Raw genomic sequence first — 23016 nt, 5'->3', positions numbered from 1 at the left:
TGTGGTAAATAGTGAGGAGGATAGCCTTAGATTACAAGAGGACATAGACGGGATGGTCAGGTGGGCTGACCAGTGGCAAATGGAATTTAATCCGGATAAGTGAAGCACTTGGGCAGGACAAAACAAGGCACAGGAATACACGGTGAATGGTAGGACCCTGGGAAACACCACGGATTAGAGGGACCTTGGTGTGCATGTCCACCGGTCCCTTAAGGTAGCGGTACAGGCAGATGAGGTAGTTAAGAAGGCATATGGGATACTTTCCTTTATTAGCCGAGGCATAGAATATAAGAGCAGGGAGGTTATGCTGGAACTGTATAAAACGTTGGTTGGGCCACAGCTAGAGCATTATGTGCAGTTCTGGAATCCACATGATAGGAAGGACGTGATTGCACTGGAGAGAGTGCAGAGGAGATTTACCAGGATGTTGCTGGAGAGTTTTAGTTCTGAGGAGAGATTGGCTAGACTGGCATTATTTTCTCTGGAGCAGAGGAGATTGAGGGGGGACATGATTGAGATGTATAAAGTTATGAGCGGCATAGATAGGGTAGACAGGAAGGAACTTTTCCCCTTGTTGAGGGATCACTAACCAGTGGGCATAGATTTAAGGTAAGGGGCAGGAGGTTTAGAGGAGATGGGAGGAAGAGTTTTTTCACCCAGAGTGTGGTGGGAATCTGGAATTCTCTGCCTGAAAGGTGGTAGAGCCAGAAATCCTCATTACATTTAAGACATATTTGGACGTGCACTTTTGATGCCATGTTATACAAGGCTATGGGCCTAGTGCTGGAAAATGGGATTAGTATAGTTTGGTACTTGTTTGACAGGTGCAAACCTGATGGGCCAAAGGGCCTTTTTCTGTGCTGCAGACCTCTATAACTCTATGACACTAAAACTTTACTATCACATCATGATCCAAGAGGATCCCTTACTGTGAGATTACCAATTAACCCTGTTCTATTATGCAAAATAGGTCTAAAATAGCTTCTTCTCTGATTTGTGTTATAAGAAACTCCAATGCATTTCATGAACTTTCCCTCTAAACAATTTTTGCCAATTTGATTGGCCTAGTCTGTATGAAGCTTAAATTCGCCCTTCATTATTGCATTTTAAGATCCTCTTTATTTCTTGCTTAATGTACTGTCCAACATTAAAGCTATTGTTAAAATGTTGATAAACTACTCCTATTAGCTTTTCTGACTCTTGTAATTTCTTGATTCCATCCATACTTATTTTACTTCTTGTTCTTCCACTCTAAGATCCTCCTTCATGACTGTCCCTATGTCATCCTTTATTATCAGGGCTACCCCTCTTTTTCATTTTTGTCTTTTCAAAACATCAAGTGCCATGGATTATTTAGTCCCCAATCTTGTTCACCAAACAACCACATCTCTGTAACATCTATTAGATCAAACCCATTGATCTCTCTTTGTCATTAAGTCATCTATCTTATAGATGCGTCACAGATTCAAATAAAACACCTTTAATTTTAACCATTTTTTTAACCTTGGTTTACAGCATGGCATCTGCACTTGCATCCTTATATAACTGTTTTATTTATTTAAATAGGTAGCCTAGGGCCAGGATCTTCCGGCCCTGCTGCAGAGGAGCCGTTGTGGCAAGCCATTTGAATCGTCATTGACTTTGGCGGGACTGGAAGATCCCTCCGGTGGTAGAGGCTGGAAAATCCCGCCCTGTATATTAAATCAACTTAGTTTATTGTTTTTAGTTCTTTTCAATAATGACTTGATTTAGGTTGTTACAGGTAGGTGAAATTAAATGTTTACCGAAAACACGAGCAACTACAAGTATTGGATACAAAAAGCAGCAACTCCCTCACTCTGCACTGAATTCTCAATTGCATCAAATTCCCAGCTTTTACACTCTGCAAATGCACACTGCTCTGCAACTATTCTGTGGTGACCACTTCAGAGCATGCTGTTAATGTGATAGTTAAGAAGGAGGATGTAGAGAAATTGGCTCGGTTAGAAATTGATTTTTAAAAAATTGGTATAATTGGCAGTGCTTAAAGTAGAAAAGTCACTGGGTCCAGATGGGATGCTTTCTACCCCAACAGTTTGCATTTTATATAGTGCCTTTAATGTTGTCAAACATCCCAAGGCATTATCAAAAAAAATTCAAACAAGCCACGTGAGATGTTAGAGCAGCTGACCAAAAGCTTAGTCAAAGAGGTAGGTTTTAAGGAGCCTCCTCAAGGAGGGGTGAGAGAGTGAGAAGTGAGAGACCAAAAGGTAGGAATTTCACAGCTTAGGTCCTTGGCAGTTGAAGGCATGGCTGTCAATAGTAGAGCAATTAAAATCAGTTTTGCTCATGATACCAGATTTGGAGGAGTGTAGATATCCTGGAGGATTATAGGGCTGGAGGAGGTTACAGAGATGGGATGGTGAGTCCATGGAGGGATTTGAGAATGAGAAATCTAAAATTGAGTGCTGCTTAAGCAGGAACCGGTGTAGGTCAGTGAGCATAGGGGTATTAGTTGAACGGAACTTGATACGAGTTAGGATGTGGGCAGCAGAATTTTGGATGACCTTAAGTTAATGGAGAGTGGAAGGTATGTGTTGGAATTTTCAAGCCCAGAATTAACAAAGGCATGGATGAGGGGTTCAGCAGCAGATAAACTGAAGCAGGGTGGAGTTGGATGTGTTAGATGTGGAAATGGACGCTCATTATGAGGTTGCTGAGGGAAGTGTGGGTGGAAATTGCAAAGGCTCTTGCCACAATTTTACAATTTCCCTTGAATATGGGGAGGTGCCAGAGGATTAGAAAATTGCAAATGTTACAACATCTTCCAGAAAAGAAATGGAGATAAACCTGGCAATTACAAGCTAGTTAGTTTACATTGGGCAGGGAAAGTTTTTGAGAGAATAATCCAGGACAAAATTCATTGACAATTGGAAAAATATGGGTTAATAGATAAAAACTAACATGGTTTTATTCAAGGCAAATCATGTTTGGCTAACTCGATTGAGTTATTTGAAGAAGTAACAAGGATAATTGATGGATATAATGTGGTTGGTGTTGTGCATGCAGACTTTCACATAATACACTTGTTAGCAAAGTTGAAGCCCATTGGATTGATGGCACATTGACTGCATGGATACATAATTGGCTAAGGAACAAAGCATAGTTGCTTTTATACTGTAGGGTAGTGGGCAGTTCTGTCTTCAATGGGTTGGTGCTAGGATCATTGCTCTTTCAGATTAATGACCTGAATTTGGGTATAGAGGGCATGATTTTAAAAGTCTGCAGATCACATGAACCTCAAATTTAGTGAACAATGAGGAGGGTATTATAACAGCCTTTGAAAGGAAACAGGCAGGTGTAATGGGCAGATGCACTGGATGAAATTTAATGCACTGCCTGAAAAAATGGTGGCAGCAGATTCAATTATAATTTTCGAAAGTGGAGTGGATTATACTTGAATTATAAAGATTTGCAGGGCTATGGGAGAAATTGGGAGTGGAACTAATTGGAGAGCTTTTTGAAAGAACCAGTATGTGCACTATTGGCTGAATGACTTTGCTGTATCATTCTGTGATCTGTGGCGACGCAGGACAAACATGTTAAACTCTTAATATGATAGTAATATGATTGTGTTTCACAACTATAGAATGCATTGAATAGCATAAAGTTTGTGACAATGTATTGTGCAACCTGTTAGTGTGCTGACCATAAACTCACTTTCAGTCTTTTAACTGTACAAAAGACCTATCTATGTGAACAAGTCAAAAGACTAGTTACCTCTAGTCCAACAGTAATGTATGTTGATATTTGTGTTAAACACTTTACTTTCAGTAGTTTTTCTTTTTTTAATGTTTCTATGAACAGGTCTTAACCAACTGCACATTTTTCAAATTTATATGACTGAGTATTACTGTGCCTCCTGTTTCAATAGTTTGTACTGTTTAGTGTTAAGGTTGCTATGCACTTCACAATATTGTACATAAAGGTACTTAAGATAAACAAATAAGAGGAATTAAATGAATGTACTTCATCTGTTTGTAACTAATAGCAATCTGTCATAGGCATCTGAGCAAAGGCATAAACAGTTTATTTTGTGTTTGGAATTACTTCCTGGGGTAGTTAATGTGACACGCAGTTTGTCAGAAATGAGCAAAACCAGATCAGTGAACAAGATTCTTGCCTGATGCAGCATAATTACAAAGGGTGAAAACTAGGCATAAATGAATTGTACTTCTCTGCTTAAAAGAACTAAGCACAGCTAATTCGTGTAGGAAGATTCTTTGTTTACACAATTCTTCAAAAATCATTGTAAAGAATGTACAGATCTTGTGTCCTTCTGTGATGTGATCATTGTGGTCTAATCAGCAACATGCACAGCTGTAAACACTTTGTAGGGGAAGCCCTATATTTTGAAATCAATTGTAACCTCCATCCTGGCATGGCTTCCATCATATTAATATCCATCAATCTTCATGAAATGTTGTTTGTAAGCAATGGCAGAACTCCTAATAATTACTACTAAGTGTGTTCTGGATTAGATTTTAATGACTCCCTTTTCCCCTCCTTCCTTCAATTTTACGAAAATGTGTTTATTTAGGCTAAATAAATTTTGTTCTTTTTCTCTCTCTCCCTCACCCAAACCAAAGGTCATCTAGTTGGATGCAGTTGATTAATTCAGACGCACCTAAGCTAAAAGCAAACTAAAATTATGTATGACTAGAAACTTTTTCTCTACAGAATGTGGAAATAGTTTCCATTGTTGATAAGTAAAACAGTCAATTGCAGTTTTCCTACCTGTACTTGCAATGGCTTTTCACTTACTCTCCCTCTCCTTTCTCCACTCCTCACCACCAACAACCCCACCCCCCTCCCCCCAGCCAATCCAGAGAAATAGTAAGCTGATATCAAAAAAGTGAAATGTGAATCCAGAATAAAAGAAGATTTACCCAACCATCTGTGGCAGGAAATTTCCCTGATACGATGAACAGGATGTGTCAGTGTTCATGAGGTGTCGACTATGGCTCAATTGAGAACACTCTCCCCTCAGTCAGAAGATCCTAGGTTCAAATCCAATTCCAGATATTTGTGCACAAAATTTAGGTCGAGACTCCACTACAGTATTAAGGCAATCCTACACTGTCCTCCAAGTGAGATGTTAAACCGTGGCTCTTGCTGCCCCCTCAGGAGGATGTAAACGATCCCATGTACTATTTTGAAGCAGTTTTCCATGAATCTTTCACAGCTACCTGAGACAAGCAAGCCATTGATTTCACATCTCATCCAACAGGCAACACCTCAAAGAGTGCAATGCTCCCTCAGTATTTCATTTACATATCAACATTGACATTTGTACTCAAGTCCTAGGGTGGGATATGAACCCAGAACCTTGTGGTTACAAGGCCAGTGTGCTATGGACTGAGCCACAGCTGGGACCCAAAGCAGTTTTCCATAGTGCCCCTCAATCAACATCTCTGAAATTGATTATCTGGCCGTATCAAATGGTTATTTGTGGGCCCTTGCTGTGTACAAATTGGCTGCCATATTTCCTGCCTTGTAACAGTGTCTACACTTTTAAAGTACTTAATTGGCTGTAAATCTCTGGGACAGCATGAGGTTGTGAAAAGTGCTATATGTGATTCCTAATTATGTATTATATAATTAGTTCCAAAGATCCTTGCATCTTAGTTTTAAACATTTTGTATTGGTTGAGTCATTGTGGAGTGGGTGTTCTTGCATTATGTATAAGGTGGCTCTACATACTTGCAGGGTTTTGTATGTTATGCAGTTCCAGATTTCTGTCGGGATCCAAGCGATAGTTGGACAAAAGCCATTTGTAATCTTTCTTAACTAGCTTTGCGGTTGGTTGGATCTCAAATTTGTTTAGCACCATAGCTGGTATGTTGTTGTTCTTCCATCTTTCCACTTGCATCACCCTCTTGTTCTGCCACCATTGAACTGATGTGCAATGGCATTTATGGAGGTTGTTGCATCACATGTACCAAGGACACTTGCTATTTCTCTGTTCCTGGGAGAGGACCAAATATTACTTGTTTCCATTCTTATGTAGCTGCTTTAGCTACACTTGTGTATAAGGCCACAAAATTTCCCAAAGAAGAGGGATGAACCTGCTTGCAACTAGTAAGAAAATTGCACCAACCTGCATACTGTGAGGATCACTACTTGCTGTAAAATTTGAATTATAGGGATCAATCATGTTATTTGTGAAATTCTGGACTGCCATAGAGAATGCATAGATTCATAACCATTCTCACATATATCTGGAAGTGCCTAGCATCAGCCAAATTTCATCTGTGAGTTTGTTAGTTGCTGTGTAGTACAGTTGGTGATGGTCTTGTCATGCCTGTAACAATAATTGGGCAGTGGACTCTATTTTTTTAAAAAGGAAGCAATGTGGAATAATGGGCACTGTGTACTCTCAAAATGGTTTCTGGAAAGTCAGGTGACTTCTGTTTGTGGTTTCTGGACAGACAGACAAAATGCCTGGGAAGTTTCTTAAAAATGCAGATGGGGTTTTTGAGGTACAAATTGACTGCCTCCCATCATTTCAATGGAAGGGATTTAAAGGCAATGGCTACCAGACCTGTTGACATCATGAAAATCGAATGTCAAATAAGGCCTTTCAGTTAGTTAATCATAACTTGTATGTTTATAGGATATCAGTCATCCCCTGCCACCCCCCCTGCCTCCGTTGTATACCAATTAGCTCGGCCCTATCTCATTATGTGGAAATTGGGACACATCGAAACTGCCATCACATGACCAAATCTAGCCAAATCATTATCCACAAGAGAACCCAGCAAGGCAGTCTGGGACTAGCAGCATAGAGGGATCACACCTAGCAAAGAAGAAAAGAAAGCTGCCTCTAAAAGGCAGTGAAAGGGGCTAATTTGCTTTCGCCTGCAAGATTATATTTCTTCTCTACAAAAGCACGGCAATAATATCATATGAAAACCCCAAAAACCTCCAACTTTCATTGTCTTCAAAGAGCTGAGAGAGAATCTTCAGTTCTACAACACCTTGAATCTTAAGGGACTACCCAGGGAACACATGACTTGGTTCTCATTACTCTTAGTGGCCTAAGTGCATGTTTCATCTCTAGAACTGATCTTTTCTTGTATGTCGGTGTGTTTGAGGGATGGATGTTTTGTTTCATTTACTTTTTGGGTGTTGCGTAAGTAAACGTTTACTCTTTCTTTTGATTTAAACATTCACTCCCTTTACCATTGATGCACAATGGCTGCAGTATTTACAATCTACAAGATGCATTGCAGTAACTCACCAAGGCTCCTTCGGCAGCATCTTCCAAACCCGTAACCACTGCCACCTAACAGGCACAGGGTGGAAAATCCATGGAAACACCACCACCTTCCCCTTCAGGCCACACCCCATCATGACTTGGAACTATCTAGCCATTCCTTCACTTTCGCTGGGCCAAAATCCTGGAACTCCCTTCCTAACAGCACTTTGGAAGGCCTACACCACATAAACTGAAGCAGTTCAAGAAGGCAGCTCACCATCACCTTTTCAAGGGCAATTAAGGATGGGCAATAAATGATGGCCTAGCCAGCGATGCTCACATCTTTTGAACAAATAAAAAGCTTAATAGAAAGCAGACAGTCTCGAAACGTCAACTCTTTCTCTCTCCACAGATGCTGTTAGACCTGCTGAGTTTTTCCAGCATTTTCTGTTTTTGTTAACAGCTTGTTTGTGTCTTTCTTTAAAGTCACAACACTCGTAAAATACTCATTGTTTAAAATACTCCTGCTCAAAATATATATCTCCCTGCGATCAGCTGAGGGATGAGAAAACAGGGGAAAAGTTACCCCACCACCCCTCCCTGTTAATAACAAGCAAGTAAGACCTAGAATTGCATTTGTCTCTACATTGCACTCCCTTCTCCTCTATTTTTTGGAGGCCTAGTTTTGTCCCCAGGTTCCCTTAAACTGTCTACAAAATAGTTGTTGAAGCAGAGTCCATAAATTTTATTAAATTGAATTGGACAGTTGCTTTCAAAAACAACAATGGAATATTAAAGGATATATGGAGAGCAACATGAAATGCCACAAAATGTGAAGAGCATTGCACCATAAATTTGATTACACCGAGATCACCCAAGATCATGTTAAAAATCATAGCAAATAGGTTGGAGACCAAAGCAAGTTTTTACATCAGCGGTGATCAATTCGGTTTTAGGAAAGGTTATGAAACTTGAGAGATTATAGCAGTGATGAGAGTGTACAGTGACATAAGCATTGACTACCAACAAGAAGTATATATCAGGTTGTGGATTATGGAAAAACTTTTGACCAGATAAACTGGCAAAAGCTGTTGAAAGTGCTGGAGGTGATTAGAGTTGATTGGAGAAATAAAAGAATGATTGTGGCTCTGTACATGGTTCAGGCTGCTGCCATCAGGACAGGATTTGGTGAAACTGAACCTTATGTAATTGGGAGCAGGATGAGACAAGGCTGTCCACTATCACCATTGCTCTTCAATTTATATGCCATAATAAAAGAAACACTAGATAAGATATAGAAAGTTGTTGTAGGAGTTCAATTGATGAAGGTAGTGAGATTTGCAGACAACCAGGTCCTTGTGGCTAGCACAACAAAAGATCTACAGGTCCTAATGGCTAGAGTGAATGAAATGGTGAACGCTTATGGAATAAAAATTAAAGTAAAAAGTTATGAGGATTGGAATCAGTTGGAAAGCAGAAGTCAAGATAAATCGTCAACAGCTGGAGCAGGTCTCACAATTTGACTACCAGGGAAACATCTTGTCAGAAGTTGCTGTAAAGAAATCAAAGCTAGAATTGCAATGGCAAAGAATGCATTCTCCAAACATAAAAAATTGAACAACATGGAAGGAGTAGAGATCTTAAAGGAAATATCAAGACTGAATTGGAGCAAGTTGTTCAGGCTGATGTGGACCTTGAGGAAAGCAAAGACCAAAGTTTTGCAATGTTAATCTGGAAAAGGATGGAGCAGGTCAGTTAGCGAGAACACAAGCAATGAAGATCTCAAGATGTTGGAAGAGAAAGGAGAGTTAGTCGATATAATCAAGAACAGGCAACATGGTTGAATTAGCCATATTCTAAGGCATGAGAACTTGCTGAAGGAGGTGATTGAAGGAAGATTAAAGGGATGTAGACCAAGAGGGAGAAAAAGAATGATGATGTTAGACAACATGAAACTGTCAAAGAGTGACTACCATGAGCAGCTGAAGAGTAAAATGCAAGATCAGGAATTGTGGAGAAATGAGTAGAGGGTCTGCTTTAGGCAGATGAGTTTCATATATGGGAAGTGAGCAAAAGGGTGGAATTGTAGTGCAGAAAATTCTGGAAATATGCAGCAGGTTGGACAACATCTGTGGATAGAAAACAGGATTAACATTTCAGGCCAATGACCTTTCAGAATTGTAAAATTAACTCTGTTTTCTCTTCACAGATTCTGCTTGACCTTCTGAGTATTTCTGGCATTTTCAGCTTTTATTTCAGATTGCCAGCATCTGCTATATTGTACTTTGGAATTTGACTAGGTTGTTTGTGGAGAAAAACATCTACAGATTTGATGGCTGAATAAACCTGTTTATTTGCTTTAACATTCTATGATTCTATAAGAAGTTTGGAGGTAATGGGTATACATTGAAATTATTAGATACTCTGAGGCATGTTGACTTCTGTGCTAATGGGACCGTGGAGGCTGTTCATAGTGGTGCTCTGTTTACTCCTGTTTTTAGATGGTATGCTCAGGTTTTAAAGGAACTTTTAAGGTTGGGCATTTAGGCATTGTCAGCGTAGCAGAGTGTTTATTATGCATAGTTGCTTTATCCTTCTATAGAAGATTACTAACAAGGATCAATTCTTAATGTGCCTGACTAAGAGCAATCCATCTGTCATATAAGTAAGCAGGCCCCATAAACAAACTGCTAATGAATCTGAGACCATTTTGAGTTTTCTGTAAACATGAAAATTCTGACACTCATTGCATCTGTCTCTGGCCAGCTTCAAAATGAAGCAATACTGAAAGCAGTGATTGAGCAAAATATATTATTAAATAAATTTATTGCTTGTAGACCTGGAAGTATACAGATTCATACAGTATTTAATCTGCTTTCGTCTGGCTTGATTCTCTAGGGAATAAAATGTTGCTGGAAAAAATGTATATTTCATGTAATTGAATCCAATTCTAAAAGTTATGCCAGTCATTTAGTATACATTGAAAAAGAAATAAGCAGCCCTTTTGACTACTGTTGCGTTACTAAGCTGTGAATTATGTCTATATATTGCTTAACCATTAGCAATTTTGAAATGTCTGTCAGAACAGTACTCCCATCTAGTGAAAGCTACTGTATTTGCACCTGATGGTGCTTTGTGATGGATTTTGTCTATTTCATTGTCTTATTCAGTGTAGTAATGTTTGGTATTCAGACTGCTTTTCAACTTTAATGTTTATGCATTGTTTAGTAATTCGCGTTGAAACTGACTATTTTTGTTTGAAATTTGTAGATGCATATCTTCCACAGTGTTGGCGATGCAATTTCTTATTTTGGCAGTAATATTTGTTGTAACTCAAAGCAGATTATGCATGTGATCGTGCTCTGTTAATACTTTATAATGGTAACAATCACAGTCTATTACAGTTATTAAATACGTACTATAATACTGCAGTATTTTTGTATAGGACATGATACAGTAGGCCGAGATAAAAGTTGACCCAACTATTGAATTAAGTAAACTATTCACTGAAGTGTCTATATTCTAAATGTATTTTGGAACTTACTGGCTTTCCAGTGTTCAAAATGCCGTCAGTAATGTACAATTAATGAAAGGCACAATAATGAATTGCAGACAAGTATCACCTTTAAGAGTGCAATCAGCCTTTTTTCCGGTATGCCGAAGGAGCCCATCTCTATCTCTCCAACATATAATCACCTTTGCGCTGTGAGACTGCATGTTTGATACCAGGTTGTGATTGTGTTTTGACTTCCTTCAACTGCAGTTTGGAAAGGCTGAAGCTATTTTTTCAGCTCTTGGAAGAAGCTTCTGCTTCTTTGATTTCACTCCCTCTTCAGACAATTGTTTAGGCTGAATCGGATGAAACCATAGAATTCTGTTTGCTTCAAAGCCCACAGTCTGGACTGTATTTTATGCTCCCCTCCTGGTGGGTTTGAAGGTGGGGGGATGTATGTAAAATCCATCAGGTGGCCTTCCCACCATCAGCCTGCCCCTGTCGTGTCTGAAGTTTTATGAGATGGCCCGTCAACCCATGGGCCTATTGAGGCCCTTACTTGAGGGCCTCATCCTGCACGCCCCCACTGGTATTTTACATGCAGCAGGGGTAGGCCCTTGCTACATCATGTTGGTGTTGGGCAAGGGAGGGGGAACCTCCTTTGTGGATCCCCTGGGCCCATCAGAGGCACTCCCTCAGGTCATCCCCTCTCCTTCAATCCTCCCACTGCCCTCTTGAACCTGGACCCCCGCTTGCTCTTGCTGAGACCCTCCACTCTGCACTTACCTGGGCTCCTTAGGGTGGTGGGGCTGCCTGTAATCCCAGTGGTGGCCCCTGCTTTCAGCTTGCACTGCTGGGACTACAGGACTGCCAGCCATCCAATTGGCTGGCAGCTCTCTAAGGTGGGACTTGCTCCTGAGAAAGGGCGGAAGTCTTGACTTGAAGAAATGAACACTTCTCCCAGCCTTAAATTGCTGCACGGCAACCTCAGAATTGTGGGTGAGCTCCCCTGACTTTTTAGCTGGGGATGTGGGGACCACAGCACCCCGAAAAATCCGGCCCCTCCATCAAGACTACCTATTTTCCCTTTCATAACATTTTGCATGTCTGCTCTTATCCTTGCCAGCGAAGCTTGTCCATCCTTTGATCATCTCCACACTTGATTATTTTAATGCCTCCTTTCCTAGCTTCCCATTCATAAATTTCAACTTATTTAAAGTTCAGGTGTCCATATGCTGTCCATTCACACCAGCCTTACTGACTAACATTGGCCTCCAAGGTATTGAATTTAAAATTCTTGTCCTTTCTTCCATGACCTTGCCTTATCTATACATCCCTTCCCCCTTTTTGCCTTCCCACACCTTGTTGACATTTTTGTTTTGCACATTTTTAAAAATTTTGTCATGCGGTGTAAGCATTCAGCATTTGCTGCCTATACCTAATTGCTCTTAAACTGAGTGACCTGCTAGGCCATTTCAGAGGGCAGTTAACAGTCAACCACATTGCTGTGGGTCTGGAATCACGTGTAGACCAGACAGGGAGAGGATGGCAGATGTCCTTCCATGAAGGACATGAGTGAACAAGATTTTTAAAACAACCAGTGATAATTGTTTTGGTCACTATCACTGAGACTAGCTTTATATTCCAGATATATTAATTTAATTCAAATTCCACCCAGCTGCCATGGTGGGATTTGCACCCTTGTCCCCAAAGCAATAGCCTGGGCTTCTGTATTATTAGTCCAGTGACATTACCACTATGTCACTATCTCCCGAGAGTATGTACGTACATGTCTGCAGAATGTCTAGTGCTCACAACATTGAAAAAACTGGCATCCAAGTTTGGTAGGAACTTAGAAGTGAGGTAAAGTGAACAGTCATATAAAGAGAAGAATGTATATGTCATTTTGAGATTGTTTTTAATCATGTTCCCCAAGTTAACACATAGGGCTCTCATGTGCCTTTGCACCAATTGTTCTATTTTTTTAAAAAAAACCTCTTGATTTATTACTGGCACTCCTGGGTTTCCCAAAAGGAATATCTCTATCAGGAGTTTTTTTAGAAGCGTAATGGTAGGATCAATGAAGGGCTAACTTGAATATAATTGAACAAGTGTTTTTGACATTTAGTTGGTGGTACCTTTTGTAAATATTTCTATGGTTATGTGGCTTAAGTATATAATTCATAGTTTATAGTGTACTTGTAAACTCCACTTGTTAAATAGCTAATTCAAGCAATTAATTTTACCAAAGAAGAATACAACATAAAAACAATCTCATACTGTAAGCTGCCAACACTCGGAAAATTGAGGTGATATAAGAACAACATAGATTGCAAATCAGCTTAAACGTAAAAAAGGATGGATAAGATTTTGCTGGAATGGCACATCTCATAGTATGCCCCCTTACTTAGGTTTGTTCGTGCACATGTGGTTTTTAATTTTTTCCACTACAAAGTTGCTTGAAGCATGAGCTCCCAGAGGCACTTCAAGAGCAACAGAGCATCTGAGACCTTGGTGATCAACAGAACAAACAGTGCACCTACTTATTGAATATTAAAGGATCAATAAATAAACCCCAGAAGGATTGAGGAGGGTGAAATTGAGAAAAATTAATTCATTATCAAATCTAGCTCAGAAGAGCAATTAAAAATGAAAGATTGAATTCAGGGATAGGAAAAGTAAGAAAATATATTTTGTTATGATATGGTAGATGGTAATTGCCAGGCTGATCAAATCCCAAAGGGAAACTTGGTCAAGCTATCACAACAATTCGCAATTTGTATTTATTATGAGAAGGAATGTGTACTGAAGTCAGAAGTAAAGATCTCACTACCACTTTTGGAGATTTTAAATATTAAATTCAAACATTTATTAACAAAAGAAAGAAAACCTAAACACACAAGACTACAGTTACACAGTTAAATTTAATCTTACAATATTTCCTAAAAGATTTATACTTAGCCAGACTCTCAGATAAACACCCTTTTCCAGGCAACAGCCCTTATAGATTCTTAATTTATAAAACATCCAGGAATATTACCACAAGACACACATTGTTGCTATAGGGGAGGTATCTCAGGTCTTCTTTCTCCCTCTCACTTGACAGGCTCATAACAAAACCTTGCTTTCTGGGACAACCAGATACTTCTCTGGGATGGCTGGATACTCCTTCTTTCACAAGTCTGTCTTAGCAAAGCACACTCTTCAAGATCTCATATGGCCACACCCCATACAGCTTTCAATCCTTTCTTAAATATGTTTTTTTCTCTTTCATCTTTTAAACCCATTGTTCTTAACTTTCTTTGGAAGTTTTCTTTCCCAGAATATAAAAATCTTTCATGTTGTATTTATAGCCACTACTTTCAGCAAACATAAACTTAATACCTTTGCTCTATTCATTTATGATCTTTGTCAGTTGTAAAACTTCCTTTTCTCTCTCTTTGGAATTCAACAGCTAAAAATTCAACTCCTCATTTATCTCCTAATGCAAATCCCTAATTATGTTTTATTTACTTGTATCCCATCTTAGTTTGTCCACTCCCACTTCAAAATGCCTGTTTTTACACCTAACCCTATGGTGATTTAAACCTTGCAGTCTGACTGCCTTCAATTTAATTAAATCAGTCACACACACATGCACAGCCCCCACAAGCCTGCTTCACAGTATCCCAAAGTAATATTGGAAAAATGATATTTTCTTTACATCTCCATCCTTATGGAAAAATGAACCGTCGTAATTCGCATTTTGCATTATTTACTATACTTCTCTGTACACACAAAACCATTATACGACCAGGTATATGTAGTAACATGATAATATATACATACTCTTTGAGTGAACAGAGGTCATTTCAGTCCATTGTCCATGTTTCAAATGTCCAATTTCCTCTGAACTTTAAAATCTTGACAACGCATCTGCAATTAAATTTTCTCATCCAGCCACATGTATAATTTGCAGTAATAAACTCCATCTGAACAGTCTAGCATTCTGGTTTCAAAATTTTTCCAGACATTTTAAAGAATTATGGTCTGAATAAATAATTGTTTCTGAAAAATTGTTTGCAACGTGAACCTCGAAATGCTGCAACGCTAACACTAGACCTAGAGTCCCTTTTTCGATAACTGAGTATCTTTACTGATGTACATTCAGCTTCCGTGAAAAATATCCTACCAGGGGAGTTATTGGAGCTTGCATTCCTTAGCACTCTAATCCTTCCCCACCCCATCCCCACTAGGGCCATCTGTCACTTGCTTACGTTGTTCTTTCCAGAGTGCTTACCCTGGTCTGGCTATTATCACATTCTGTTTTTTACTCTTAATGTCACCATTAGCACCTCCTTTAGCCAGTACTGCTACCATTAACACCCCTTTGACCATGACATCTTTTGCAATCTCTCCTTTGCCTCCACCTATCACTGGCCTTCATTCCAGCTTCACCTCTTCCAACCCCCCTTATACAGTATATATTTCACCACATTTCTACTTCTGTTTAGCTCTGAAGAAGAGTTGTATGGACTCAAAACGTTAATTCTGTCTTTCTCTCCACAGATGCTGTCAGACCTGGTTGAGGCATAATTAGGTGTTGCCAAAACTGGAGTCGTCATCAATACAGTTTTTAAACTGTCAAATGCATCCTAATACTCATGTATCCATTGAAATTTCTTGTTCTTTTTTAGTAGTTCAGTCAAAGGAGCAACCACACTGCTAAAATCTGGTACAAGCTTCTGATAAAACCCATTCATGCCTAGTAATCTCAAAACTTCCCCTTTTGTTGTAGGCACTGGGAAATTCACGATGGCTTTTCCCCTTGCGTCTCATGGGGTCACCTGGCTATGTCCAATGGTGTGGCCTAAATATGTAACTTGCCCTTTTGCAAATTCACTTTCAGCCAAGTTTACCACCAAATTAGCTTCTTGCAGTCAATCAAATAGTTCTTTTAGATGTTGTAAATGCTCCTCCCACATTTGACAAAACTACTAAGTCGTCAATATAAACAGCACAATTGCTCAGTTCTGCAATTACTTTGTCAGTCTTTGAAATGTTGCTGCTGCATTCTTCACACCAAATGACATAACTTTGAACTGATATAGCATTCCAAAAGCTGATCTCTTTCGCTCTTTCCTTGCAGCAAGTCAACCTTTGTATGAAGTCTGATTGTCCCACTTTCTCAATGCAGTCTCCCAACTGTGGAAAAGGATGTGAATCCGCTTTTGTCACTGCATTCATTTTTTGATAATCCGCAAACAGTCTTTGAGTTCCATCTGGTTTCGGTACCATCACGATGGGTGAACTCCAGTTACTGCAACTAGACTCTATGATGTCATTTTGAAGCATGAATTGAATTTCTTTTTGCACTTGAGCTAATTTTACTGGATTTAATCTATAAGGATGTTGCCTTTATTGAAACTGAATCCTCCACATTTACATCATGTATAACTAAATTTGTTTTCCCAAGCTTATTCTCACAAATAGCTTAATAGCTTTACGTGACTGCAGTAGCTTTTCCAAATCACTTTGACACTTGTCTGGAAGGTAACTCAGCATCACATTTAAATTCTTAAAACACTTCTTCATTTTCCAATTTAATTAGAGGAAAGCCAATATCAGAATCCTTCATTTCTATCTCCTTTTCCTTATCTACCACAACTACTACCTCCTTTTGGTTATCTTCCCTGCCAGAGTACTTTTTAAACATAGAGATAAAAACAAAAAACTACGGATGCTGGAAATCCAAAACAAAAACAGAATTACCTAGAAAAACTCAGCAGGTCTGGCAGCATCGACAGAGAAGAAAAGAGTTGACGTTTCGAGTCCTCATGACCCTTCGACAGAACTGATTGGATCTCCCAACTGTGGAATAGGATGTGAATCCGCTTTTGTCACTGACTATGCTGTCATCATAGTTTTTAAAGTTTGAGGCCATCTCTCTAAAGTTCCTTGTGATTCAGGGTGATTGACTGAGGCCTTAAAATGCTTTATTCCGAGACTGTTCATTACTTCCTTAACCGGTTGTGACATGAAATTCGAATCCTGGTCCAACTATTTCTTTTAGTAACCTATTTCTTGTAAAGAATTTGGTCAACTCCTCTGCAGTCCTCTTTGTAATATTTCGTAAAGGTATCGCTTCTGGAAATCTAATGGACACATTCATGATTGTCAGCAAGTACTGATTTCTACTTTTGGTCTTAGGGAGGGGCCCTACACAATCAATCAGGACCCTGCTAAAAAGTTCCTCAAATGCTTGAATTGGAATTAAAGGTGCAGGTTTAATTGCTGCTTCAGGTTTCCCTATCACCCTGATGTGTGTGACATTTTCGACAGAGTTTGACTACATCTTTATGCCGTCCAGGCCAATAGAAATGTTTTTGTATTTTAGCCTGATTTTTCTTAATTCTGAAGTGTCCAGCTACTGGAATTTCATCAGCCACTCTTAATATTTCATTTCTGTATCCAGATGGTATTACTATTTGATGTACTACCACCCCTTTTCATCTGCTGGAATATAAGGCGGTCTCCATTTCTTCATTAACACATTATTTTTAAGGTAATAACACTGTGGAATACATTCTGTCTCTGTTTCAGAATAAGCTTTCTGGTATAACTGATTTATTTGTGAATCTTTCTGCTTCAACTCTACCAATTTCACTCAGCTAAACACTTCAGGCTCACACTCTCCCACCTTCTCCTCCTGAACAATCCTTTCAAACACACATCCAGATAACTCCAGATAACTTCCCCTATCTTTTAGGTTCTTTGTTGCAACCTGTGAGTTTGTGATCTCATTGCTACACAATCCAGAAACAATCCAGAATATTCTTTCTGCAACATTTCTGTTGATTGCGACTCCACAGGCAGCTCGACCACAGTAGACATCACCAACATCCGTGACACGGCTATATCATTTGCTGGGATAAATTGAACCCCTGTATGGGCAATTTCCCCATACCCCAATAATCACCTTGCCTGTTTTCAACCTATTTTTTAAAATTACCTTACCCAATAGAATATGCTTAGTTATCTCCATGACACCCAATTATTACTACCCTTTCCTGCAATACCCCCTATGGACAACAAATTGCACTATCCCATGACATTAAGGACTGACTAGCCCCCATTTTCCTTAAAATTTTGATATCTTTGCCTGCTCCACCCTGTACACATGAATAGACTTTCCCTTCACATATAAAATCTTTAAACATCCCTGCAACCTGCCCTTCAGAACTCCCTTGTCTAAGTTGTGAATACACTCCTTCTCTAGCTACCACAGACCCTTCCTGCTCTACCTTTACACAAACCACTGGTTTTTCTTGCCTCTGGATCTCAGAGCCCACAGCACTCTTATTTCCAGAACTTTTCTGAGCTCCAATTACTGCAATACATTTTCCCTGTAACCTCCAACACATTGTGCCCAACTTTATTACAATGGAAATATTGAAGTCCTTGAGTGTCACTTCTAAACTAGTGCCTTCCTTTCTGGTCTGAGGAGAAATTTCCTGCAAATTCCCAACTGTCTCTTCACTTCCCCGACTACCTGCCTCCCTTTCACCTTCCCACTTTCTATCCATCTGGGGTTTAAAGAGGGAAAAAATGGTTTTGATCTATGGACAAGCTCATAATCATCAGCTATCTCTGCTGCTTGCCTAGCTGTTTTAACCCTCTATTCTTCCTCATGGGTTGTAACTACCAAAGGAAGTAAATCTTTAAATGATTCCAAAAGAATTACTTATCAAAGAGCTGCATATGTTATCCCTACTTTTAATGCCCATATCTAACAGTCAAAATTACTTTGTTTTGCTCTCTCAAACTCAATATAAGCTGTCCAGGTTGTTTCTTTACATTCTGAAATTTTTGTCTGTATGTCTCAGGAAGCAACTCATATGCACTCAGAATAGCCTTTTTACTGCCTTATAATCCAGATACTTCTGACATTGATGCAAATACCACGTGAGCTCTACCTACCTACCTACCCTGTAAAAGCACTGTCCAGATTTCTTTTGGCTATTCCATTTGTTGAGCTATCTTCTCAAATGAAATAAAGAATGCCTTTACATCCCTTTCCTCAAACTTCAGAAGACCCTGCACAAATTTAAACAGCTTCCCACTGGGTTTTATGCTGAAGGTGGTTTCTTCACCATCAGAACTTTCCTCGGCATCTGAGGTCTCTTTTTTAAAGCCCAGCCTTTTAAGCTGGTATTCTCTTTCTCTCTCCTTTTCTCTTTCCTCCATTGCTAACTTCTCCACTTCCAATTCCATTTTTCGCTGCTGCCTTTCTGCCTCCTCTCCTTGAAATGCTCTTTTTCTTTTTCTTTCACCTCCAATTCAAGTTTTTTCATTTGCATCTTAAGCTTAATCTGAATCGTAGCCAATTTAAGTGACTCACCCTTTGGAGAATGTGGTCTCTCTAGTATCCCTTCCAATTTTAATTGCTGCCCTATTACTTCAGTTATGTCTGCTTTCCTCACCACTGCTCTAAATCCTAACTGCAACTTATCCGCCAATTCTGTTAACTGAGCCTTGGTTACTTTCTGTAAACCAGTCAGGGTCACATCTTCCACTCCCAGAAAATTCTTAGCAATTGAAAAAGCCATGTTCGCTTTAAAATCCCTTAACACTAACTCCTGAGTTCACTGTTCTTCTCGCACACGTAGCTTCCAGAATCACCAACTCCAAGCCAAACAAGGAATTCTTTAAAATCCTGCAAAGTACCCCCAATTTGGTACAATACGACAGGTGGTAATTGCCAGGCTGATCAAATCCCAAAGGGGAACTTGGTCAAGCTATCACAACAATTTGCAATTTGTATGTATTATAAGAAGGGATCTGTACTGAAGCCAGAAGTAAAGAATCTTCTACCACTTTTGGAGATTTTAAATATTAAGTTCAAGCATTTATTAACAAAAGAAAGAAAACTTAAACACAAAGATTACAGTTACGCAGTTAAATTTGGTCTTACAACATTTCTTAAAAGATTTCTGCTGAGCTAGATTCACAAATAAGCACTCCTTGCCAGTCAGAAGTCCCTATAGATTCTTAATCTATAAAACATCCAGTAATATTACCACAAGACACCTAGTGTTGCTATAGGGGAGGTATCTCACAGGGCTTCTTTTGTCCTCTCACTTAACAATGGAAATCCAAGGCTTGTAACAAAACCTTGCTTTCTGGCACAATCAGACACTTCTCTGGGATGACTAGCGGCTGCTTCCTTCACAAGTCTGTCTTAGCAAAGCACACTCTTCAAGCTCTCACATGGCCACACCCAATACAGCTTTCAATCCTTTCTTAAATATGTTTTTCCACTTTCACCTTTAAACCCATTGTTCTTAACTTTCTTTGGAAGTTACCTTTCCCAGATTATAAAAATCTTTCTTGTTTTTATGGCCACTATTTCAGGAAACACAAACTTATTAACCTTGCTTTATTCATTTATGATCTTTGTCAGTTGTAAAACTCCCTTTTTCTCTCTTTGGAATTCAACAGCTAAAAATTCAATTCCTCATTTATCTCCTAATGCAAATTCCTATTCATGTTGTATTTACTTGTATCCCATCTTAGCTTGTCCATTTCCACTTCAAAATGCCTGCTTATACACCTAACCCTTTGATGATTTAAACCTTGCAGTCTGACTGTCTTCACTTTTATTACACACAAACACACACACACAGCCCCCCCATAAGTTTGCAGTAATATTCGAAAAAATTATATTTTCTTTACAATTTTGAAATTTAACATTTTAAAAATCTCCTGAAGCGCTTTACAACCTGTAGGAATAAGACTCCAAGCTTTAACTTCTGGGTGTGAGAGGTTGATTGGAGTCATTTTGGATTTGGAGTCAATCGTCATTTAACATTATACTTACCCCGTTAATTACAAGACTTTCTGTGGCAACTTTTAATCGGCAATTAACGTGCAAATGTAACTTCATGAAAGTCAAGGGAGGTGAAGGTGCCGATTTTGCAATTGTAACGGCAGAGCAGCATGAAGCAACCAGCAACTTCTGATTCACAATTCCCGGGTTATCTTTTCCTTGCCACAAGTTTCTGGCCATTCAGACGCAGTTATTTTTTCAGCAATATTTGGCCCAATATCTTTTAAGAGTGATATGCATCAAAATAGGTCACTTTTTTTAAACCAAAATGAGCAATGAATGGCATTTGGTAAGACCATGTTAATGCTTTAGGAAAAGGAGGGGAAGAAAGAATATTGGCCTTTTTAAAGAGAATCACTACTGATTATATCTTTGCTCCCCAACATAATGAGGGAACGCTTTGAATAAAAACTTTCCTTGTTTCCTTTCCACATAAATTTTATAAACAATACAGAAGAACAATTGATCCTACTAGATGCTAGAATGAAAGCCTTGAGCGATTTAGACGCAGGCTTGAAGATGGGGGTAGAGTGTCTACTTCGTGTGCAATTAATGACCCAGGTGTAAATTACAGCAAAGATTGTGCTGGTTTTGAAGTTTTTTTCTCTCTCTCGAGTTTCTTTTCATATTTATATATATTTCCATATCAGTGACCATTGTGCAATCAAGCAGTGTTTTAGGATTAGTTTATCACAAAAAAATAAGCATTTTTAATTGCGAACAGTTCACCACCTGTGAAAAAACTGACTTTAAATTCCTGAAAATGACTAAAAAAAATTACACAATCATTCACTCTTTATATTGGTGTACCATTGTTAGCTTCTTAGTAAGTTTAAAAAATGAAAGCTTTTAACAATTGCCTATTTGTGCCCTTGCTCCTAAAAGAACCAGCTTAATTTTAAGAGCCCGCCTCAACGACCAATAAATTAGTGGAAACTCATAATTGGGGCATGGCTAGTTTTGTGGGCAAAGCCAGCTGACATGATATATTTTTAAACCAGTGCAAAAGATCATAGAAACTTGATACGTGCTGGGTGTAATTTACACTTAAAATTCTGGATTCTTTTATGCTGGTTTAGGCCAAATCTGGGCAAATTGCGCTGAAAAAATAAAGAAACATAGTGAAAACGCCAAGTCAGAATATTTAGGATTCGGGGCTTTTCACAGTTTAGAAGGAGAACTGATGGAATGCCTATGCATTATTTCGATCATTAGGTCATGTACAACAAGTGATGCAGAAACATTTTGATGTTGATAATTGCATCAGTGTGAATTGTGTATTCACATTGTACTGCATGGCAAACAAAAATAGCATTTTGTGTATCATTTTGTATAGCTATACAATTGGCTTAGTTTCTTAAATGAAATATATGTATGGTTAAATATTAAAATATGTCCACTGAATGCATAACAGAATTGCCCGTTTTTTTCCCTCCCAGTTGACTTGGAACATATGCGAACTGTGAAGACAGACAAGCATCAACGATTTTGCCAGGAAAATAACATCAGTGGTCATTTTGTCTCTGCCAAAACTGGAGATTCTGTGAGTTTGATCCACTTCTTAGATAAAACATTTTGGAACAGCTTACTTACATTAGAATAATAGAAGTGGACAAATGTAAAAAAGACTAGACTGAGATTGAAGCCAGATATGTACAGAATCAGTAACATAGAAGGCATTGCTGCTTAATTGATGTATGGATTATTTTACTTGTTTACAGTGCTTTAAAAATGGTGTATTTGTCTCATCAATAATATTATATCTGCACAAATAAGATTTAAGTGTAAGGATGTCTTGGATTGATGCCATAATGCATACAAATCAGGACAAATGAAGATAAATGGGTGTTTCTGATAAATTGCTGATTAACATTTGCTGCAGTAGAAGCTGAATGAACAAACCTTTAATTTTTATAATTGTAACTTAACTGTGCCATCATATTATACAGTAACTAATGAAAAGCCCACCATTTCAACACAGACCAATTTCTAAATAGCTATGTATCTTGTAATGTTATTATTTTAGACATTACAGCTGCTCATTTCAGTGTTACACAACTATTTTTGGAAAAGAAAATCCCAATTTCTGCTATTTATTATTTTAAATTGTTCTGAACTCCTAATCTCTTATGTTAGCACACTTATTGTCCAGCACAAATGGGAGAGGTGACCAAAAGCTTGGTTGAAGAGGTGGGTTTTAAGGAGGATCTTAAAGGAGGAAAGGTAGGTGGAGAGATTTATGAAGGAAACTCCAGAGCATGAGGCTGAGGCGCAGAAGGCACAGCGTTTACTGGTGGGGGCAAAGGGAGGAGGCGGGAAATGCACAAGGATAGAGTCAGAGAAATGAAGCATTGCCACGATGCGGAGGGGAAGAGAGGTAGTTGTAGGGCTGGGGGAGAGTTCTGCAACATAGTA

At 38.8% G+C, this 23016-nt stretch overlaps 1 protein-coding gene across 5 annotated transcripts in view; it reads left to right on the top strand.

The window, feature by feature from the left end:
- rab28 (RAB28, member RAS oncogene family) overlaps positions 1-23016 on the top strand; it is a 175321-nt gene that overhangs the window by 110986 nt on the left and 41319 nt on the right. For all 5 annotated transcript variants that reach the window (XR_005943610.1, XR_005943608.1, XM_041192369.1 and 2 more), the window contains exon 5: positions 22041-22144. Coding sequence is in view for 3 of the 5 variants with exons in the window: in XM_041192369.1 (XP_041048303.1) it covers positions 22041-22144 (104 nt within the window). In the remaining 2 variants the exon portion in view is untranslated. The remainder of the gene's footprint in view (positions 1-22040; positions 22145-23016) is intronic.

The sequence above is a fragment of the Carcharodon carcharias genome, chromosome 1 (assembly GCF_017639515.1).
Source record: "Carcharodon carcharias isolate sCarCar2 chromosome 1, sCarCar2.pri, whole genome shotgun sequence".
In the NCBI taxonomy this organism is placed as follows: Eukaryota; Metazoa; Chordata; class Chondrichthyes; order Lamniformes; family Lamnidae; genus Carcharodon; species Carcharodon carcharias.
This window is presented reverse-complemented; position numbering and strand designations above follow the sequence as displayed.